Here is an 18,981-nt window from a genome sequence, read left to right as displayed (position 1 = left end):
TACAGAACAGTATTTTATTTTAAGCATATTAGCTGGTTAAGAAAGTTAAATTGAATCAGTCTGTACCTTGAATTATAAGCATTTATATTGATAGCATTTTTTTTTAAATTTATATTAAAAAAAGAACAAAAAAAGGTGCTTTTACTTTGTCAGTAAATGATCTAGATACGACCTCAACCACTGTGGGCGTCGAACGTATAAGTGAACTACATTACCCAGAAGCCATTGCCACAATAACATAACCACGGGTTAATGTCATCCAATCAGGGCTCGACCATGATGTCCCATTGACGTGTCGTATTCAGTCTATTGAGGAAAACACGGGGCTGATTGGGATCACACAGTTTACCTGTCTAACTATTTCCACAGATAGAACAATGTCAGAGCCCAGCAAGCAGGACATCGCTGCGATTTTTAAGCGACTTCGCGGGATTCCTCCGAACAAGGTGAGAGTTTTTTTTTTACAACGGCGGACTGTCTATTTAACAAGGAAGTTGAGCTGAATACCTGACACGTCGCACTCTGAGAAAACGCCAAAAGCTAGCAGTAATGTGTGTCAGCTGGATTGAACAGTTAGCTGCCAGTTACAAGTATGCTGTGTTTAATTGTGTCCCTCTGTAATGACATTTAATAATAATAAACCTGTGAGAAAACGCGTGAGCTGGACCCAGATGTTACGTTAGCTAAGTAGTGGACAGCTAGCTACTTAGCTAGCTAGGTTTTGACAGTTGACCTGAAGCTAGCTGTGTTTGTTAAGTCTTTCAGCCGTCCGTCCTCTTGGCAATGTAAATACATGCTGTCCATACATCCGAAATTACATCCTGGTTTGTTTTATTTTAGAGTAAAGGGGAATTTAAATGCGCAATTCAACCCACTTCACCAACAGCTGTTTGAATCAGCAGCCAGATCATTACAACATGCACTTCAGACCTTTATGATCCTAAACCAGTGTGTTTACTCCCACTTTGTTCTGTTTGTATTGACATTGAAGGTGTGATCTGCACTGAGGAAGGAGTGAAACAGCATTTGCTCATGTTCATATATATATATATATATATATATATATATATATATTCAGATCTCCTCCTGTGCTCACTTCCTACTAGGTTTGCTTTGACTGCTCAGCTAAAAATCCCAGTTGGGCCAGCATCACCTATGGTGTGTTCCTGTGTATAGATTGCTCTGGGACACACAGGTCTCTTGGGGTGCACCTGACCTTCATCAGGTAAGTTAGGACCCATTCATCAAATGTACTATCTTGAAATATAAAGTTACAAAGAGCCTATATCAATACAGACAGGAAATACTACATAAGGAGGATAGCAATAAATGCAGAACTATAAGTTAATCTAATTTACAATCCAGAAATAGAGAGATGTGAAAGGAGCCAAGAGCGCTTGTTTTATATTAATTTTAAGATGACATAGCGTCAACAAGTGTGTAATGAAAACAAAAGCCCACCATTGCACAATATTCTTAGTATGAAAAGGAAAAACATCCAGATCAGAGTCAAAAGCCAGGGAGAGAATAGTGCTGCAACCTGAGATGTTTGTCCTTCTCACATCCTGCCATTCTTGTGCTCCACAGGTCCACTGAGCTGGATTCCAATTGGTCGTGGTTTCAGCTCAGATGTATGCAAGTGGGAGGCAACGCCAATGCGGTCAGTACCTGAAGGCAGCACAGCAGCACATGATCGACACATTTGAATGCCGGCTTTGCGCGACACGGACGCTATTGAACTGGAGTGTCGTCTTTCTCGTATATATCCGCAGATTTCCTTCTTCAATCAACATGGATGCACAACCAGCGCTGCCAATACCAAGTACAACAGCCGGGCTGCTACCCTGTACAGAGAGAAGATAAAGACGTTAGCCACTCAAGCGACCAGACGCCATGGCACCGAGGTAATGCAGACGAGCCTGTCTTAAAACATCTGGTGCTTGCAGGTTGCTCCACTGAGCCGGAGAGAGCCAGAGTTTAAACAAATTAATATAACTAACTTATTATGTAGTTCCTCTTTGCTTATCACACTGATACTGTATATTTAAGTGCACATATTATTATCTTACTCCTCTTCTTCTGTCCAGTTGTGGCTTGACAGTCAGGCTCCCCTCTCCCCTACGTCACCAGAGGACAAGCAGTTGGATTTCTTTAGTCTGCACTCACAGGTATAGAAGTGTGCTTGCCTTTCTTTGGTGTGATTTTTCATCCACAAACCTGCTTTTTGGATACCCACTTAGAGGGATGGGGGATTAGTAATTGTGCCACTTGTGTCTATTTAATGCCCAGACTCTTCCGGACAATCTGAACATGCCCAAATCCAGTCTCAGCATCTCAACATCAGAGAAGCCTGTAACCGGGCAAACGGAGGAAGACACTAACGGTATTTACGAACTGCTAACGTGCCGTTGTTGTATTTATTTCCATCTTGTTTATTTAGCTCATGACCTATGTATTAAACCTCTTCAGGTAATCTAGATGAGGGTCCCAGTGTGGACATGCTGAGTGGTTCTCCAAAAGCAAATGCAGGTTTGTTTACATTCAATTTCAGGACTCCACAAATTTATTTAAAGAACTTGTTATTATATCTGACTTATAGCTAAACTATAGGAGATGTAACTTTACCATTCAATGTCTCTCAGATCCCTCCTCTCTTCTGAAGAAGAAGCCGTCTGCTGCCAAGAAAACGGTGTGTACTCGTCGTATCTTTGGTCGTAAGCACGTTGGTTCACAGACTTTGCATTCTTAGCATGTTGTGTGAAATGCGTCTGCTTCTAGTTGGCCTCTAAGAAGGGCGGCCTGGGCGCCCAGAAGGTGAGCAGCAAGAGTTTCTCAGACCTGGAGAAGAAGGCTCAAGCTGCCGACAAGCTCAGGGAGAAAGAAGAGAGCACAGGCGGAGCCAAGAACTACCAACCGGATCCATCCATGTGAGTTTCTACCTCTTTTATTTGCTGAGTAAATGTATTTTTTGTTATTTCTGTCTTTGCTGTTGTTGTCTCCGTTTCTAAACTCTCCTCCACTCTGCCCTCTCAGCGCTCCGTCCCTGCGACTGGCCTGTAAAGATTTCGAACACCAGAGGAAAATGGACGAGAAGAAGTTCAAGGGATTGGAGGGGAATAAGAAAGTGCAAGCCGAGAGGCTGGGCATGGGTCTCGGCATGAGGAGGTACGATGATGGAGACGCTGGAGATCTTGTTGCTGATAAATCTGAATCTTGCTCTCATCTTTAAATATGTCTCTTTTTTTGACGTGGAGTCGTCATAAAGTCGCCAGATCACGGACAATAATTAACATTTGTAGTGAGGTGTGCTACACAGTTCTGTTCTTCTGTATCTACAGGCCGTGTCCTGGTTTTTTTGGGGCCTTGGAAAGTCACGGAAAAGCGTAATAATCGTCCATTAAAACGTGTCTCCATTTTCGCTCTCTCTCTTAGTGCAGTGTCTCACTCTGTGACATCCGACATGCACATCATCCAGCAGGAGAGTCCAATGGGAGCCAAGCCCATCAAAGGACGACGGCTCGCTGAGGATGATGAGGATGAAGGGTCCTTCAGCGCAAGGTCAGATCAATATTAATACTGGTATTATTAATCGTTTCATTTTGTGTGAAAAACTATTATTCTTGGAACAGTTTTCGGAGTAAATTCTGAATCCTGTGTCTTAATATGTTCCTGGCTAAAGAGCCGCTTGAATTTTACAATCTGCCTTTTCCCCGGCTGTTAATAATGTTAATTCAAGACTCAAATGTTTTAATCCATGCTGACATCATCCTGGCGTTCTTCTTTCTTTAGGGTCTTGTCCCGGTTTGAGGATCAAACGGAAGCCGCCGATATTTTTTCAGCGAGGTGGGACGATCGAGGTGAGGAAGGAGGCTGGATGAAGGAGAGCAAGAAACCAGAGCCGGACTTCTTCTTGACCTCCACTATAACATCTCTGAACGACAGGTACCGTGTGTGTGTGTGTGTGTGTGTGTGTGTGTGTGTGTGTGTACTTTTTCTTGCTTGAGACGGTAGGAATTTAACATTTTCGGTCAGAATATTCAGCCGCAGATGAGCGCTTATTCCTATTCCAATGATTTATTCGTCCTTTCGGTTTGTTGTCAGGCCCACGGGAAGAAGGAAACCAGAAGCCATCCCCATGTCAGACAACGGAGAAGCTCAGAAAAAGTTCGACGGCAACGTGAAAGCCATCTCTTCTGACATGTTCTTTGGAAAACGAGATAACTCCGAGGTAAGAAAAGAAAATACACCTTACCCTTCCCATATGTTGTGTATCCGGTAAAAAATGGGATTGTAATGTGTTATTTGTAGTTGGTCAACACATAGTGTTCAATGCTTTATACAAGTACTGTAATTATTGGTTTCAGTATACCTTAAAAAGCACTCGAGACTCTTGATAAAAGAAATGTGTGTATATTTCTTTTCTTCTAGTACGAGGCCAAATCCCGACTGGAAAGATATTCTGGAAGTTCTGCTATAAGTTCAGCCGATTTATTTGATGATCCAAAGAAACAAGCTGGTAAGGAACCACTGCTCCATCACTGCCTCTGCAAAAACACATGGCAATATAATTGAATTCAAGTTATAATTACCCAGAGACACTCTGGTCCTCACCCAAGAATGTTTTTGTGTCAACTTAATGGATGCACTTTTACATAATCCTCAAATTGCCACGTTTAGCTGCCTTTTCTTCTCCAATTGTGTGTCGGTTTCACAACCATTCACAACAATTTACCGAGTGTGTGTCGTGAGTGCAGTGTAACAGAAATAATGATACAGCATTTTTATTTTAGGTTAAGCCCTGTCAGGCTGTCCAAGACTCGTACGACAGATCCGGGCTAATTTATTACGAATTTAAATTGAGGAACGATTTGAATCATTCGTGTGTGCCAAAGGGAAGAAATCTGTTCGTAGGAGTCGTTTCTGTGTCTTCTGTCTGTCTGCTTGACTCTCTTTTGCTTTGTCTTGTGTGCGCACACACACACACACACACACAGCGAGTTCGTACAGCCTGACCAACGTGCTGCCCAGCGCTCCCGACATGTCGCAGCTCAAACTGGGAGTGCGCTCCGTCGCCGGGAAGCTCTCCGTCATGGCGAGCGGCGTCGTGAACACAATTCAGGTGCGTCAGAGACACGGCCCTTGAATCCGAATCGCACAAAAAAAAGTGAATCCAAAAGTTCTAATGATGTATATTTGTTCTTTCTTTCCAGGATCACTACAGCTCCTGAGTCCCGGGGGCGCCTCCTCTTGGACTCAGCGACCTAAAAGCCTCTTTAATGGAGTCAGATAAGTTTCCCAGTGAGCCGCGGTCGCTCCTGCTGGGACGTAATTAAGTGCGATGGGCAAATCTGTTCTATGAAGGCCTCCAAATTGACACCCTGTATACATCTGTATCTAGTTTTTTTATTAGATCATGTATAATACATGCAACGGTTTGAATCAGGAGGATCAAGCACAATATTTTCAGTGGAAGTAACGTCCCTGCTCCCCGCCCGCAGGCTTCTTAAACGGGACATCGCTGTGTACAGTTGAGTTATGAAGAATATTTAGTTTGCAGAGTTTATTGCTTGATTTGCTTTGAGATCTTTGGGGCGGAGGGGGTTTAATATTTAGAAGTATTCCATGTAGCACAGGGTTTATGGTGTTTTGAAGGATGGATTTGTGATTCCTTTTTAGTTGAACGGGTTAAAAGAATAAACAGTGGAGGCAATTCAGTTTGTTTTTCATTGGTCGACATACTCTCACTCATCACAAGCACACGGTTTTGTGCTTCTTTTTTTCTTTATTTTTGCGCATTCCCGCGGGTTTGAAAGTGTCCTTTCTGTCGCCAAAGTGCACTTATATTTGCTCTTCTGCAGACGGGACCAAAACCTGATAAAGAGACCGTGGGGGACCAGACATAAACATTTCTTTAGTTATGGAAACTGAAATTAGCCTCATTGGCACAGAAGCTTCATTATCTGTTGAATATAAAAAGACAAGAACATAAGCAGCTATTGAAAAGTGTGTTTCTCACCAAGTTCAGAAGATTTAATACCACTCGTATCTGCCGGTTAGGGCTGTAGCCCCTTAGCTTAGCTTAGCATAAAGACTGGGAACAGGGGGAAACAGCTAGCCTGGCTCTGTCTGAATATGGATAGACCTATGCTAAGCTAACTGGTGATCTATGAACCAGTATGGGAGTGTTATCAGTCTCATCATCTAATTATAATCTGCTTAATAGCGTTGAAATGAGCCGGCACGATGGTCAGCTGGCTGCACTACGCGTTTTATTTTTTGTGTCGATGCTGCTGCTTGGAACCAGACACTTCAAGATGTCGTCATTGATGATGTGTTGTGTCTTTGTAAGAGATTCATGACTTTTAAAGAGGTGCCTTTTGATGATGCTATGTTTTCTTGTTGGTATTTGTGTTTACGACCCCTCTACACCCTTTAAATTGAACATCACACGCTGAAGACTCTTGGAGTCTGATGTGGCGGGACTTCTTTGTAGCCTTCAGGCCACATTGTCCACTTCTAATATGAATGTAAACAATCCCTTTAAAGCCCTTTTTGTCGTTGTCGTAGCTGTAACACACTGCCAGGGTTCAGGTGATAGCTAGAGTGCATAGAGCTGGTAATTTGGTGCGACCTTTGGATTTGATGTTTTAAAAAACGGCTAATTGCTCCGATGTAGAATAAGTACGGCTTCAGCGTTGGCGTGTCGGCGTTCAGGTAAAATTTTACCTTGATCCTTTTCCTCCGGATAACTAATTGTGCAGTTATATTAAGGGATTAGAGTTTATAACGTTTATCGGCAACTGGATTATTATATTACTGAGCGGTTTCGTGACCGTTTCTGCTTCTCAGGAGTTTGATTCGAGTTGTTAAATATAACAAAACCCTAAAAGTGGAAGATCCTTCAATCACCGAACATCAGTTGACTCCATCGCTCTATGCCTTAGTCCAAAGATCTCTGAACAACGCGCCCTCGTATTGCATCGCTGTGGAGTCATCTGATTACCTTCTTGCACATTATTTGTTTGAAATTGCATGTGGCAGCTTTTTTTTTTTTTGCTTGAATGTACTGTATTACAGTTGAACCGTTGCCTCTCATTGCGTTGCGTCCATGTTATACTTAAATTTTGTGTTGATCTTTGTAAGATTGTTTGTCTTCTGCCGTTTATTATTGTTAAATGTTACATAATAGTAGCTTGTGTAAGTTGCATGACCGTTTGTAGTACACGCGCTGACATCCAGAGTACCCTATTAAATACAAACTGTATAGTACTGCTGCATACAACGATGTATAGGGCTTTTAATGACCATTTATAGAAAGCTACAGATAATCAACTTTTGACATATTTTGACACTGAAAATGTAAGATTTTTTTTGAAACATGCCAAATAAATGGTTTGTGTCAAAGCTCTTTTAACTTGGTCATTTTGTGTGTACACTTCACACACAACAACAAAGTGTCAAACATAATTTCACAAGTTTCCATCTATTGTTTTGTGATGTCTTAACTCCCCAAATAATCAATTTACTGTGACATAAAACAGGGAATAGCAGCAGAAACACATATTTTAGAAGCTGTATTTTTGTCCTAATAAATTACTTCAATTATCTAAATGGTCACTTATCAATTATCTATCTGTTGTCTAATTAATTAATTGTTAATAGTTTCAGTTTCTACTTGGAGGATTTCATCATTCATCCAGCAATGCTGGCAGTCGCCTACGTGGCTGGCTGAGGCGTTTACGGTGCTTCGTCCGCTGTCGGAACTCTAATTGTTTAGCGTTTAACTGCGTTTATTTTAGCGTTTTAACGTTGAAACAAATTGCCTCCACCCCAAACAAAAAAATATAGTTTTGTTGAAAACCATTGGTTAGCTGGAGGTACAATACAATGAATCCAAACGAGGGCTACGTTTTTCTGTTTTAGTGTCTGCTTTAACGTCGCAATTCTGTTAATCGTTGTATTTACGATTTTATGTGGAGGCCGTGAAGCGGTTTTTTTCCCAAGGAGCAGGGATAAGCAAAAGGATCGGTTTTTTTTTGTTGTTTTTTTTATCGGAAACGCACGTCGTTAAAAACACTTTTCACGTCACGTCAGCGTCCCGCATTATGAACGCATCTGTGCGGGACGTGAGTTGTTTTACTCTGCGACGTAACGAGTAGCCGGCTGGACTTCTTCGTACCGTTTTGAGGCCTGTTGAATTCATTCAAAGTTTAAAAAAAAGTGTGCCAGAATGCCGAGTGAGTTAAAACAGAGGAAGAAGTCCCAAAAACACAGCGACGAAGCGGCAGAAACGTCGGCTGCAAACGCAAAAGATGAGCCGCCAAAGGCCGAGAAGGAAGCTGGAAACGACGCTGCAGGAAATAAAACGTCTTCCAGTTTGGATGTTAGAAGTTTAATGTGCGCGCTGTCGCTCGTAGCCTGCGCAGCGCTAAGCTGGTAAGTCACACACAGGACTTTGCATCAATATCGTGACATGTTTTTGTTCGTCTCTCTGTGCTGAAGTTGTCCCTCTCCGTCTGGGCTTCAGGGTGGTGCTGCAGCAGAACGAGAGGTTTGCCGAAATGGATGAAAAGTACAAATGTATGCACGGAAAGACTTCGAGTCTGCACGACATGGAGGAAGAAGTGCAAAAGGTTTCTAAAAAGGTACGTTTGACTGCTTTGTTAAAGGGCAATGCACCCAAATTACACGCTAAAAACACTGCAAAAAATGTTGGTAGGAATGTGCCCAAATTTTGCTTCTTCCATTACACAATAGATGTCAATGGCATTTAATTAGATATATGATATATAATGGCACATAGTCCCTATATAAAATGTTGACCATTGCATTGTGATGCATTCTCTGCAAAGTTATTTTACTTTTTACACCACAAATTATATTCAATACATCTTATTAATTGTATTGGGATGGAGGCAAAAGTCTCCCGACACATATTTAATAAACCTATATGATCTTATTTTGTGGTGTTTGCGTGAAATTATGCTTTACGTTTGTTTTAATGTTTGGTTTTAAATGTATTATTACAAGTGTGATTCTGGTAGGTGTTTTTTTTACGTGGTTTGAAACGAGTACGGTGAGTAAATGAATGAATGAATGGCTCCTTAGAAAAGAAGAAAAATCTGACTTTTCCTGTGAAAGTCTGGTTAGTTTTATATTCTCAGCCCCATAACAAAATAAACAAGCGGGGACAAAGACCTCCACACAGTCCCGTGACGCCGCGAGTCACAAGCGTCTGATTTATTGTCTAGAGTCGAGAGGGTCGGGAACTACAACTTAAAACCTTCTGCGAGCTCAATTTTGAAAATTGAAGGACATAACACATGGTCTTTGTCGCATCCCCGTCCACCTCTACACACACATTGCGTGCTCTTTCAACACTTCCTCTTCTATCCACACACTGTTCCCTGCCCTGTCTGTGATATGTGATGACTGAGGACCGTAGAGCTCCCACAGAAACAGCCCCTCCTGTTTTGTGTTGCGGCCGCAGCTCGCCGCCTCCGAAGACGACCTCCGGGAGGCGCTCTCCGCCGCCTCCTTGGCGGCGCGCCTCCAGCGGGACATCGCCACCCTCCACGCCGCCGTGGCGTCCATGCAGGCCGACGAGGACTCCGCCTCCCGCGACCTGCAAGCGGTCAACGCCCACTTCCTGAACGTGACGGAGACGTGGCGGGGGCGCCTGTCCGCCGTCGCCGGCGAGCTCGCCGCCCTGAAGGCCGAGTCCCGCGAGGCCCACGCCGGTGCCACGGAGCAGGTCAACGAGGCCGAGCGCAGGGGCCGCTCGCTGGCGGAGAGGCTCGGGGAGCTCGAGGACAGCACCAGGAGGAACGCCCGGGCGCTGGAGCGCACGGAGCAGGACGACACCAAGCGGTCGCAGGAGCACCTGGACTGGAACACCGAGCGCATCCGCAAGCTGGAGGAGCAGATCGGCGGCCTCGCCAAGAGGGAGGCGGAGCTGAGCGACGGGCTGCGGGAGCACGTGCCCCGGGCGCAGCAGTGCGAGGAGCACCTGCCCCAGGTGGAGGAGGCGGTGCGCTCCATCCTGAGGCTGGCGGGCGACCTGAGCGCCGCGGAGAAGCGGCTGGAGGAGGTGACGCTGCAGGTGTTCGGCACCGAGGACAGCATGCTGAAGGCCATCAACGAGATCCTGGAGATCCGGCGGGAGCTGGACACCCTGCAGGCGCAGAACAGCATCCTCAAGATGAAGGACGAGCTGTCCGTGGTGAAGGAGGCGGTCCGCGAACTCACCATGGTGCTGCGGGGAGACGCAGACGACGGCCACAAGGAGGACGACGCCCCGGAGGACGAAGGGTGGAGCGAGGAAGAGCAGTGGGAGAAGGAGAAGGAGGAAGAGGAGAAGGAGGAGTAGGAATAGGAGGATGAGACGGCTGAACTTGCCCATGATGACCTCACTGAATGATGTCGTTGTTTGTGAACCAATAAGGAGGAGTTCTGTCTCACTATTCGCTGTAAAAGGCGATCGAAGTTCAGTATTAATGTTTTTAAAAATGTGTACCTCAGTTTAATGTCAGAAAATGGTGACTAGCGTTGCATAAATGTTCCCTGATTTCAACGTTAACTCTGGTATTCATGCACTGTGTTGTACAATCAATAATATTTATTTCACTATTTTTTTCAATGTGGACACATTTAATGTTTCTTTAGTATGTATGAAACAAGCCCAATTATATTTATATATACTTTCCAGGTTAAACTACATTAGAGCTGCAGCGAGTAGTAGTAAAACAATATTATGCAACTATTTGATTTGCTGTTATTCCGTGTTATACAGCAGTAAACTGAATGTTTTTAGGTTTTTAGGACTGTTGTTTGGGAAAAAACAAGCAAAAGGAAAATATTAAAATGTTCACACTCACATTGTTTTGTAGATGTGTGATACATCTTGATGTTTTTGATGACAAATCTGATTTTTATTTAATAAAAGCACCTTTTTTTTACTACTTACTGTGTGCAGAGACGCTCCTTTCCCTCCTGTGTTTTTCATGAATGTAAATAACCTGAAACAACGCCTCGTAAAAGTGCGATGGCTTTGAATAACCGTCGCCTCCTGAACACGCGCCGTGTGCCCCGTTGCAGTGCGCGAGCGTCCAGCTGATGCTGCAGGGTCTCGGGGGCGAGCGCGGCGCTCTGCGGCCGCAGCTGGAGGCCTTGGAGCGGGACGTGGACCGGCTGCAGGAGTGGGCGTCCGGCCTGAGTGAGAAACGAGCTCAGCTCCAGACCAGCCAGACCTCCCTGAGGGACGCCGTCGGACAGATCGAAGAGCGCACCTCCGCCATCGCCACAGACTTCGCCAATAAGGTGAGTCGGATGGGTGGATGGATGATGGATGGATAGATGGATGGATGGATGGATGGATGCTTTATTCATCCCAAAGGGGAAATGTTGTTTGTCTCAGTAGCAAACACGGTTACATAGAGCAAATATAGGAATAAAATACTGAATATATACAAGAAATTAGCAGAGCGTCTTCAATTAGGGAGTTAAAAAATAAAGAAAGGGCAAAAATGCAAAGTATATGCAGTGAATATAAGTAAGTACAGTGTGGGATGTGACCTATTCAGTTAACTTTCACTAAACAAACACAAAAAAAAAGATTAAAATCCTCACATTCGAGGAGCTGCAACCAACAAATATGTGGCTCTCTTTGTTTAAACAAACACTAAAACTATTAATCAATTATAAAACATATCTGTCCTTGCAGCTCTACAAAAAAATATAATAGAATAAAGTATGTTGTTGCTGTTTTTACTGGCACAAATACTCTTCACGTGAAAAGATCAGACAAAATGACGAAATGCAAAACTAGTTTGGGCAACTTGTCACCACCAAATCACAATAAAATAGTAAATAAGGTGATAAAGTAAATATCCTCCATTCTGCAAAGTACATTTTTTTATTTCATTATTATCCCATCTTTCTCTTACAAGACTTCAATCAGCACAAATAGATTAAATAAAATCTAGAAAGATTCACTTAGCTCAGGTGAAGCTCTTCTTTTTGTTGTAATAGGTTAAAAAAAACACTCTATGAACACTTGTGATCACTTTAATTTATCTCCTGGTGAAATATCCATTACGTTGAAGTATGTTTAAGTACTTTTATACACATTTTTATTTCATCTGTAAATATTCTTCTTACTATTCATTTTTCATTTTGTTTTACTACCGTTCTGTTTATTTATATTACTTGATGTTTATCTTTATTTACTTGTGAGCAATGCTGCTGTAATCCTGTAATTTCCCCACTGAGGGACTAATAAAGGATTATTTTATCTTATCTTACAACTATTTTGAAATGATGTCTGACCCTCCGTCCATCTGTATCCCCCCCTAGGTGGCGTCGGTGAGGACGGACGTGCGGCGGATGGAAGGCCTGCGCTCCGAGCTGGACTCTCTGCTGACGCAGGTGGAGAAGCTGGAGGCCCAGACGGCTCAGGTGGAGCGCAGCATGGTGGAGCGCATCGGGGACGTGCTGACCGGCAGCATCGACCGGGTCGCCGCTCTCCGAGCCGCCAGCGAACGCAACACGCAGGCCCTGGAGCGGCTGCGCGGGCGCGTGCCCGAACTGGCCGCCGCCGCCGAACGGGCCTCGGAGCGCCTGAGGGAGCTGGAGAGCGGCAGGGCCCGCCTCATAAGGACCGTGACCTTCGCCGGCGACCTCAAACCCAAAGTGGCCGCCATCAAGCGGGACTTCGGGGCGTTCGAGCCGCGGCTGTCGGACCTGACGCTGCGGATCGGACGCCTGGCGGAGGAGCTCACGAGGAGGGAGCAGGAGGTCGCCGAGCTGAGACAGACACTGGCCAACCTCACTGCGGTGCAGGGAGAGTTAAACGTGACCTCCAGACGGGTCAGCGAAATAGCGGATTTATCCGATATCGGAGAGACGAGCCGGCCGGCATGAGCGGCGTCCTCGAGGTCGACGCTTTCTTCTACTGCCCGTCACGTCCGGTTGCGTCATACTACTGTTTGAAACTGAAATAAATGTTTTTACAACACCAAACGTTCATGGTCTGGTTTCCCTAACTCACACCTCTTTCTCTCTCTCTATCTCCCCAATTTCTACTCTGTCATCTCTGTAATATTCAATTGAAAATACCCCAAAAAATGATCTCACGATCTCAGCTGGTTTGTTTCCTTTGTTGACTCTTGTCTGCCCAGATTACAGGTAAAAAACCTGCTCAAAATAGTACATGTTATTGTTTTGTCACTCTTTGAATTGATTTCTCAGCCGCAACATGGAGGCTGGTAATGTTTTCTTGTTGCAGTATCGCCACAACTATGCCTTATTAATATTACTCCTAATTATTATAACAATCATCCTTGATGAATAGTCTGCAGCATTAAAGAAAAGCTGAAGAAAATCATGCAGCCAGGCCTCAAGATATTTATATTAGTCGACCGATGGAGCTTCACATCAATGAGACGCCTTCAAGGCGCCACAGAACGTTTGGTACATTTAAAGCAGCTCCTCACCTTCACCAATGAGCTGCTTCAAGACTTGAGAGTCCAGTTTTTAAACTAAACCGTGCAATCCTTTAAAGAGCGGTTCCCTGCATTCCCTCGGGCGCTCTACATTTCTTAAAGGGTCCATTGGCGTCAATTCCCTTTCAGCAAATCACAGCTGCAGCCTCAGGCGTTCAACAAGGAAGCACATACCTGCAGAACACCTGGAAGAGGGTCAAAGGTCAACCTCAAACAAGTCAAATGACACGTTGTCCCTGTAGAGGAAAGAGCTCAGCGTGGTGTTCATGTGGTGCCGCTAAATAAAGTCAATTCTATGTGAGAGGTTTATTCAGTGAATTCAGAGTCCCGCCCATCACCAAGAGTCTCATGATGTCACAGTAAAGACAGCTTATCATCGTTTTTAACCGGTCGTGTCACAGCAAGAAATGGTTCTCCACAGCTTTAGGTCAACAAGAGTTTTATTCTCTAACAAAGTAGTAAACAAACAGTGCTCAAAAAGAGCTTATTATTGCATTCGGTTGGTTTAAAAACAAGAAAACGTAACAAAACAGAGGAATAATAAAAGGAACTACAGTGCAGAATGAGTGTGTTGAATTCACAGATCAGCAGTACAGCTCTGCCCCCCCTTGACCTAACGCCCCACATCGGCTACTTTTCTACCTACATGTGCAACACCGTGACACCGACCATCAAGTATGTGGAAAGGAAACACTTCTTCATGAAAACAGGGGGAACGTGGGGTATTCGACAGCCTTTGGGGATCATTATTGTCAAGTTTTGGGTTTATCCTGATGTCACACTGCTCAACTCAAACCTCCCTACTTTCCCTTCTGGCCTTTGGAGAGGCCCGACAGTGTCTTTGTGGTGTCCTGCAGGGCTTTCTGCAGAGCGGCGATGGCCTTATCGTGGGCGTCGAGCTTGGCCGCCTTGTCTTCCAAACCGGCCAGCACGCTTTTTAAACTCTGCAGCTGCTCCGGCTTGACGCCGCTGCCGCCCTCCAGAGCGGCGAGCTTCTTCTCCAACACCACCACCTGCTGACCCAGGGTGGAGTCCTTTGAAGACAGCTTGGTCTGGACGCTGCCCAGAGCGGCCATATTGGACTGCAGCTCCCCCAAACCGCTTTTCAGGGCCTCCACGTCCCGGTCCACGCCAGATTTGACCTTCTCCAGAGAGCTGTCGTAGGTGTCGTACTTGGCGAACAGTGACTCCACTTTGGCGACGATGTCCGTCACGGACGCTGCCAACGAATCGCCGGCATCCTCCGATGTTTTAACTCTGGCCTCCAGGTCATCTGACCTTTTCTGGACCAGAGCGGCGGCTTCTCGCGCCTGCTTCTCCACGCCACGGACGGCGTCGGCGGCCTGCTCCACGCCGCTCCCCAGGGCCGCGCCTTTGTCCTTCAGAGCCTGGACGTCGGCCTCGGCCGCGGACAGCGACCGCCTCAGGTTCCCGACGGACTCCTGCACCACGGTCCTCACCGATTCCACCTCCTGAGACAGCGAGGCCACTTCCCCGTTGCGGGTCTGGAGCTCGGACCTCACGGCGCCGATCTGCTCCCTGATGGAATCGGCCGAGGCGTCCGAAGCCTGTTTGGCCGATCGGATCTCCGCCACGGCGGCGACGATGGCCGAGAGCTCCTGCTTGACGAGGGCGGGGTCTTCCATGTCGCCCATGCGGGCCTTGAGGTCGGCCATCTGGCTCCGTGCTTCGCCCTGAGCTTCGGTGAACTCGGCCACGTTGGCCGCGATGGACTGACTCACCTCGGCCAGGCGCTCCTCCACGGTCTTCTCCAGAGACGAGAAGTCCCTCTCCCGGGCCTCCTTCACCTCGCTCATGCCCTCGGAGAGGTCCCTGAGTAGATTGTTCTGGAGCCTCTGGAGGGCCTCGTCCACCTTCCTCGTCTCCGCCTCGCCCCTCTTCATCCGGATGACCGCCGCCTCCAGCTCCACCCGCGTGATGCCCAGCGACGACTCCAGGCCGTCCACGACGCTGCTTAGAGACTCCACCTGTAGGGCGACATCCATTTTAAGGTCTGCAGGATGTGATCCAACGCATTCACTCAACGTCAAACAGCACAGTTTTAAGATTTCTGCATTTTTCAGAGGATTCAGCAAGTTTATTTTTGCTTATGAAGGAGCAAGAGAAGTTCCGAGAGCGTCTCGTTAGGGCAGTTTAACAGTTCTCTCACAATTTTGAAATTTTTAAAAGCCTTCACGAAATGAAACTTTCAATGGCGTCTCATGGTCTTCATCATTGAATGAAGTCGTCTCATATGTAAGAGCTGGCTCAGTCAGCTCAGACACATCTGTTTACTGATGAAGACCATGTGGTTTTTGTGGAAAGCTCCCTATAAATGCTATTAAGTGGATCGGGAGTTGACTTTTTTGTAAAACTAGGACTAAGGTCAAGCATGAACTTCAACTGTTGTCTTAATCTTGTAATTTGACCTCCAACGTTTAATTATTACACTTCCTAAACATGCTGAATAACATATTAAATCCACATTTTGTTCCATATTGAATTAGAAGCATATTTAATAGTTTAAATTAGTATGGAAGTTCATTCTTGACCTTCGGGAAAGTGTGCAAAAGTATCTCAACAAAAGGTCCACTTTTCATTTTTTCAAAAGACATAAAAAGATAATGCAAGAAAAAGTACCCATAATTAGTTTTTTTTAAGTCTGTAGTATTTAAACACCTTGGTAAATATTCACAAAGCAATCATTGCTCCTTTGTGTTACTTTTACAAGTATACTGGAGGAGTGAAGTCCCAGCCAAAGTAAACTTATTCAAGAAATAGTCCCACCTACATTTGCTGAGAGGAGTCATCACATAGCTGCAGCATGGAGGTTCATATAGTTATGTATACATATAGTTATGTGTACACATGCGACTGAAACGTCTTATTGAGTACTTTTATGTTCAGGAAGTGAGGAGAGAATGAATGAAACGGGGCTGGACTTCAGTTATATAAGCTGGACACTGAACACTAACATGTTTTATTACCGCAAAACAGATTCATGATCAAACAATAAATGTATTTACACAGGGTTTGAAACTTTTATTTTTTAAACTTTTGGGACGTTTGCTGAATGAAAGAAGGTATAAGGAGGAGGAGTTCACCATATCCATCACTGCAGTTGACCAAACCTGCCCAACCCCCCACCAGTACATCCAGTACAACAACGACATAGACAGTTATGTAATTAAAAAAACAATGACATGCATTGCCTTTATATACATATGCAATGTGTATTTTACTCACAGTGGTGGAAAACAAGTTCGCTAATGTCATTCACTCCTCATATTCATACTTCTCCCCATTGATCCGAGTTTTTTCCTCCTACCTGTTGAACGACGCTGTCCATTTTTCCGCTCAGCTCTGCGCTCTGCCGCGCGCTCTCCGCATGCCTGGCGCTCGTCTCCCGGATTTCCTCCACAACTTGCTGTAAATAAAAAGCAGCAAACCCGGCAGCGCCTAATAACGCCAAGTAAAACACCGTGCTGGCGACGAGGCCGAGGCAGCTCCTCGAGGCTGGCCCCTGCGGCGCGGGGCCGCTCACCCCGTTGCTGGCGCTCTTCGGGCTTTTCTTCGGCGCATCGTCGTGGCTGGACGCGGCGGCGGCGGCGGCGGCGGCGGCGGCGCTCTTCTCGCTCGAGTTGCTCTTCTGTCGGTTTTTGGCAGTCATCGTCAATGGGAGCTCGCTGAGAGGAGTGTGTGGGGGTGTGTGTGAGGTGAGAGCTGCTGGTGTTTTGCAGTCGTGGATGGGGAAGGCTTCCAGTACAGTCCCACTAACCGGACCAGTAGCGTATCAGTGAGCGCGTCGTGTCTTTTCACGGAGCTTTTTAGCGTTGAGGTATGCGGATGGGGGCTGTCCCATGTCAAACTTTAGGCTCTGTATGGGTCCACTGTACATACAACACCAGCACAACGAATGCACTTTAGAGTGATGATATTTTTCTACACCAGAGACTAGATCATCGATATGCTTTTAAAACAATGGTCAAGTTTCTGCATGAAGCATCTCTGGTGCAACAGCAGGGAGATTCACTAAAATATGCTTCAAGCAACTTAAGAGTTTTTTTTAAATCATGTTTCAGGATCAAAATGAGCAAACCTGAAGTGAGACAAATGTTACTGACATCTTTTAAATGATGAAAGATGCTCTAACTTTTGCACCAAACGCTGCAGGATCCCAACAGTGTGTTGTTGTTGTCTGAATTCTGCCATTCAATGTTGGTGACATAACATCGTGTATTATGACTCTGTTCTGATGTGACACGCGTGCATAATTGCTGTGGTGGAATCCCAAACACTGAAGACTGATGCAAACTTCCTGCAACCGGTTTAAAGTGAAGCAGGTCGGTGCAGGGAGGGGCTGCTTCTTTCCTCCAGCTCGCTCCTCCTTTCATACGTGGCAGCTGCAGCTGCAGGCTGCTGGTTCCTTATGTTAGACCCCTGCACAGAAAGACTCAAGTCACAGCTTTTATTTGCCCACTGACAAAAGTATTACTACTAATACATTAAAGTCCAAGAAGTTTCACTGCATTTTTAATCATTAAAAATTTGATGTGCTTTTTATTTGTTTTAAACGTCCATTACATTGTTTGCAAGTGAATGAAAACAAAGTTAGTTTTATAGGACTTTTTCTCAAGAGTACATCAAACAGACTATTGTATTGTATTCTCAGTTAATTCATAATTATGACTGATTATATCACCACTTGCATTGTTGTAAAATCCAGTAATATTTCTTGTTTTATTCTCATACAAATACACATTTTCTCGAATGTTTATTTTAGAAACAAGTTTTTTCTGCTAGTTATATTTATTCTTGGTTGAATGTATGAAGCATATTAACATCCTCGACTTGAACACCAGATGTCACTAAAAGAGCGTTTTATGTTGAGAGCAAACACCCCGAAGCCATGTCCACCATGGAGTATGGACACTGTATACATATCTAACTGGAACAATTATTAAATGTAAAACAACTATAATTTATTGACTTTTAATTGTCATAGCATCTACCTGTAAAAGATGATTACAGAGCAAACAATGTTCTTAAAACTGTATTTAATGTAATAATTAAAAAAAAACACAAAAGTACACATATTAGTTTGGAAAGACATTAAGACAAAAGTGTTTTGCTTTTGTTTTATGTGTTTTTACATATTTTTTTCTTATAAAGAAATGAGTAGTTCAATGCCCAGTCCCAAAATGGGTAAATTATACTACCAGCTGTGTTGTGAGAATTAATTAAAATATACTTTACACAAAACCAAACTAAATTGATAGGATAACATCTGCAGTAATTGAAACTATAACTTTCTGGGTGTTTTTTCTTTCGTCGAGTGTACATAAGGATTCAAATGATTCCAGCATCTCCATAAATACAACACATAAATACATAACTACTCATCTTCAAGGTAACGGGATTTCCCCAGCAGACCATGAACGCATCATGACGCACTACCCCGCCTTGACGGCGTGACAAC

At 44.7% G+C, this 18,981-nt stretch overlaps 3 protein-coding genes across 6 annotated transcripts; 2 read left to right on the top strand and 1 right to left on the bottom strand.

Annotated features, from left to right (window-relative positions):
* The first annotated feature begins 324 nt into the window (after positions 1 to 324).
* Positions 325 to 5,374, top strand: arfgap3 (ADP-ribosylation factor GTPase activating protein 3). 3 transcript variants are annotated; one of them, XM_068586897.1, is made up of 16 exons: positions 325 to 446; positions 1,177 to 1,225; positions 1,588 to 1,660; positions 1,773 to 1,904; positions 2,088 to 2,168; positions 2,290 to 2,383; positions 2,470 to 2,529; positions 2,643 to 2,689; positions 2,779 to 2,927; positions 3,025 to 3,165; positions 3,433 to 3,558; positions 3,790 to 3,942; positions 4,102 to 4,228; positions 4,429 to 4,516; positions 4,995 to 5,119; positions 5,211 to 5,374. In XM_068586897.1, the coding sequence occupies exons 3-16, from the start codon at positions 1,634 to 1,636 to the stop codon at positions 5,226 to 5,228; spliced, it is 1,368 nt and encodes a 455-aa protein (XP_068442998.1). In that variant the 5' UTR covers positions 325 to 446; positions 1,177 to 1,225; positions 1,588 to 1,633; the 3' UTR covers positions 5,229 to 5,374. The 3 variants fall into 3 exon arrangements, with proteins under 3 accessions (XP_068442998.1, XP_068442997.1, XP_068442996.1); XM_068586896.1 differs by having other exon boundaries at positions 326 to 446; positions 1,107 to 1,225; positions 3,034 to 3,165; XM_068586895.1 differs by having other exon boundaries at positions 326 to 446; positions 1,107 to 1,225.
* Positions 5,375 to 8,029: 2,655 nt separating this feature from the next.
* Positions 8,030 to 12,963, top strand: ikbip (IKBKB interacting protein). Of its 2 annotated transcripts, XM_068586748.1 has the most exons (4): positions 8,030 to 8,436; positions 8,528 to 8,645; positions 11,098 to 11,319; positions 12,355 to 12,963. In XM_068586748.1, the coding sequence occupies exons 1-4, from the start codon at positions 8,231 to 8,233 to the stop codon at positions 12,919 to 12,921; spliced, it is 1,113 nt and encodes a 370-aa protein (XP_068442849.1). In that variant the 5' UTR covers positions 8,030 to 8,230; the 3' UTR covers positions 12,922 to 12,963. The 2 variants fall into 2 exon arrangements, with proteins under 2 accessions (XP_068442849.1, XP_068442848.1); XM_068586747.1 differs by lacking the exons at positions 11,098 to 11,319; positions 12,355 to 12,963 and adding an exon at positions 9,491 to 10,942.
* Positions 12,964 to 14,007: 1,044 nt separating this feature from the next.
* ckap4 (cytoskeleton associated protein 4) lies at positions 14,008 to 17,216 on the bottom strand. The gene is made up of 2 exons (XM_068586860.1): positions 16,831 to 17,216; positions 14,008 to 15,490 (listed from the first exon to the last, which is right to left on the bottom strand). Exons 1-2 carry the CDS (start codon positions 17,170 to 17,172, stop codon positions 14,303 to 14,305), a joined length of 1,530 nt encoding a protein of 509 aa, XP_068442961.1. The 5' UTR covers positions 17,173 to 17,216; the 3' UTR covers positions 14,008 to 14,302.
* Positions 17,217 to 18,981: the final 1,765 nt, after the last annotated feature.

The sequence above is a fragment of the Clinocottus analis genome, unplaced genomic scaffold (genome assembly GCF_023055335.1).
Source record: "Clinocottus analis isolate CAN_PGR_092001 unplaced genomic scaffold, fCliAna1.0.p SCAF_20, whole genome shotgun sequence".
Classification (NCBI taxonomy): domain Eukaryota; kingdom Metazoa; phylum Chordata; class Actinopteri; order Perciformes; family Cottidae; genus Clinocottus; species Clinocottus analis.
The sequence above is the reverse complement of the archived record's forward strand: the minus strand, read 5'-3'. Positions and strand labels throughout refer to the sequence as shown.

Bases quoted from the DNA above. Each gene is read 5' to 3' on its own strand.
- arfgap3 (XM_068586895.1), top strand. From the start codon at position 378: ATGTCAGAGCCCAGCAAGCAGGACATCGCTGCGATTTTTAAGCGACTT. The intron at 1,661-1,772 runs GTCAGTACCTGA...ATATATCCGCAG, and splicing joins TGGGAGGCAACGCCAATGCG to ATTTCCTTCTTCAATCAACA. The intron at 1,905-2,087 runs GTAATGCAGACG...TCTTCTGTCCAG, and splicing joins CCAGACGCCATGGCACCGAG to TTGTGGCTTGACAGTCAGGC.
- ikbip (XM_068586747.1), top strand. From the start codon at position 8,231: ATGCCGAGTGAGTTAAAACAGAGGAAGAAGTCCCAAAAACACAGCGAC. The intron at 8,437-8,527 runs GTAAGTCACACA...TCTGGGCTTCAG, and splicing joins GCCTGCGCAGCGCTAAGCTG to GGTGGTGCTGCAGCAGAACG. The intron at 8,646-9,490 runs GTACGTTTGACT...TTGCGGCCGCAG, and splicing joins TGCAAAAGGTTTCTAAAAAG to CTCGCCGCCTCCGAAGACGA.
- ckap4 (XM_068586860.1), bottom strand. From the start codon at position 17,172: ATGACTGCCAAAAACCGACAGAAGAGCAACTCGAGCGAGAAGAGCGCC. The intron at 15,491-16,830 runs GTAGGAGGAAAA...GTCGCCCTACAG, and splicing joins TGGACAGCGTCGTTCAACAG to GTGGAGTCTCTAAGCAGCGT.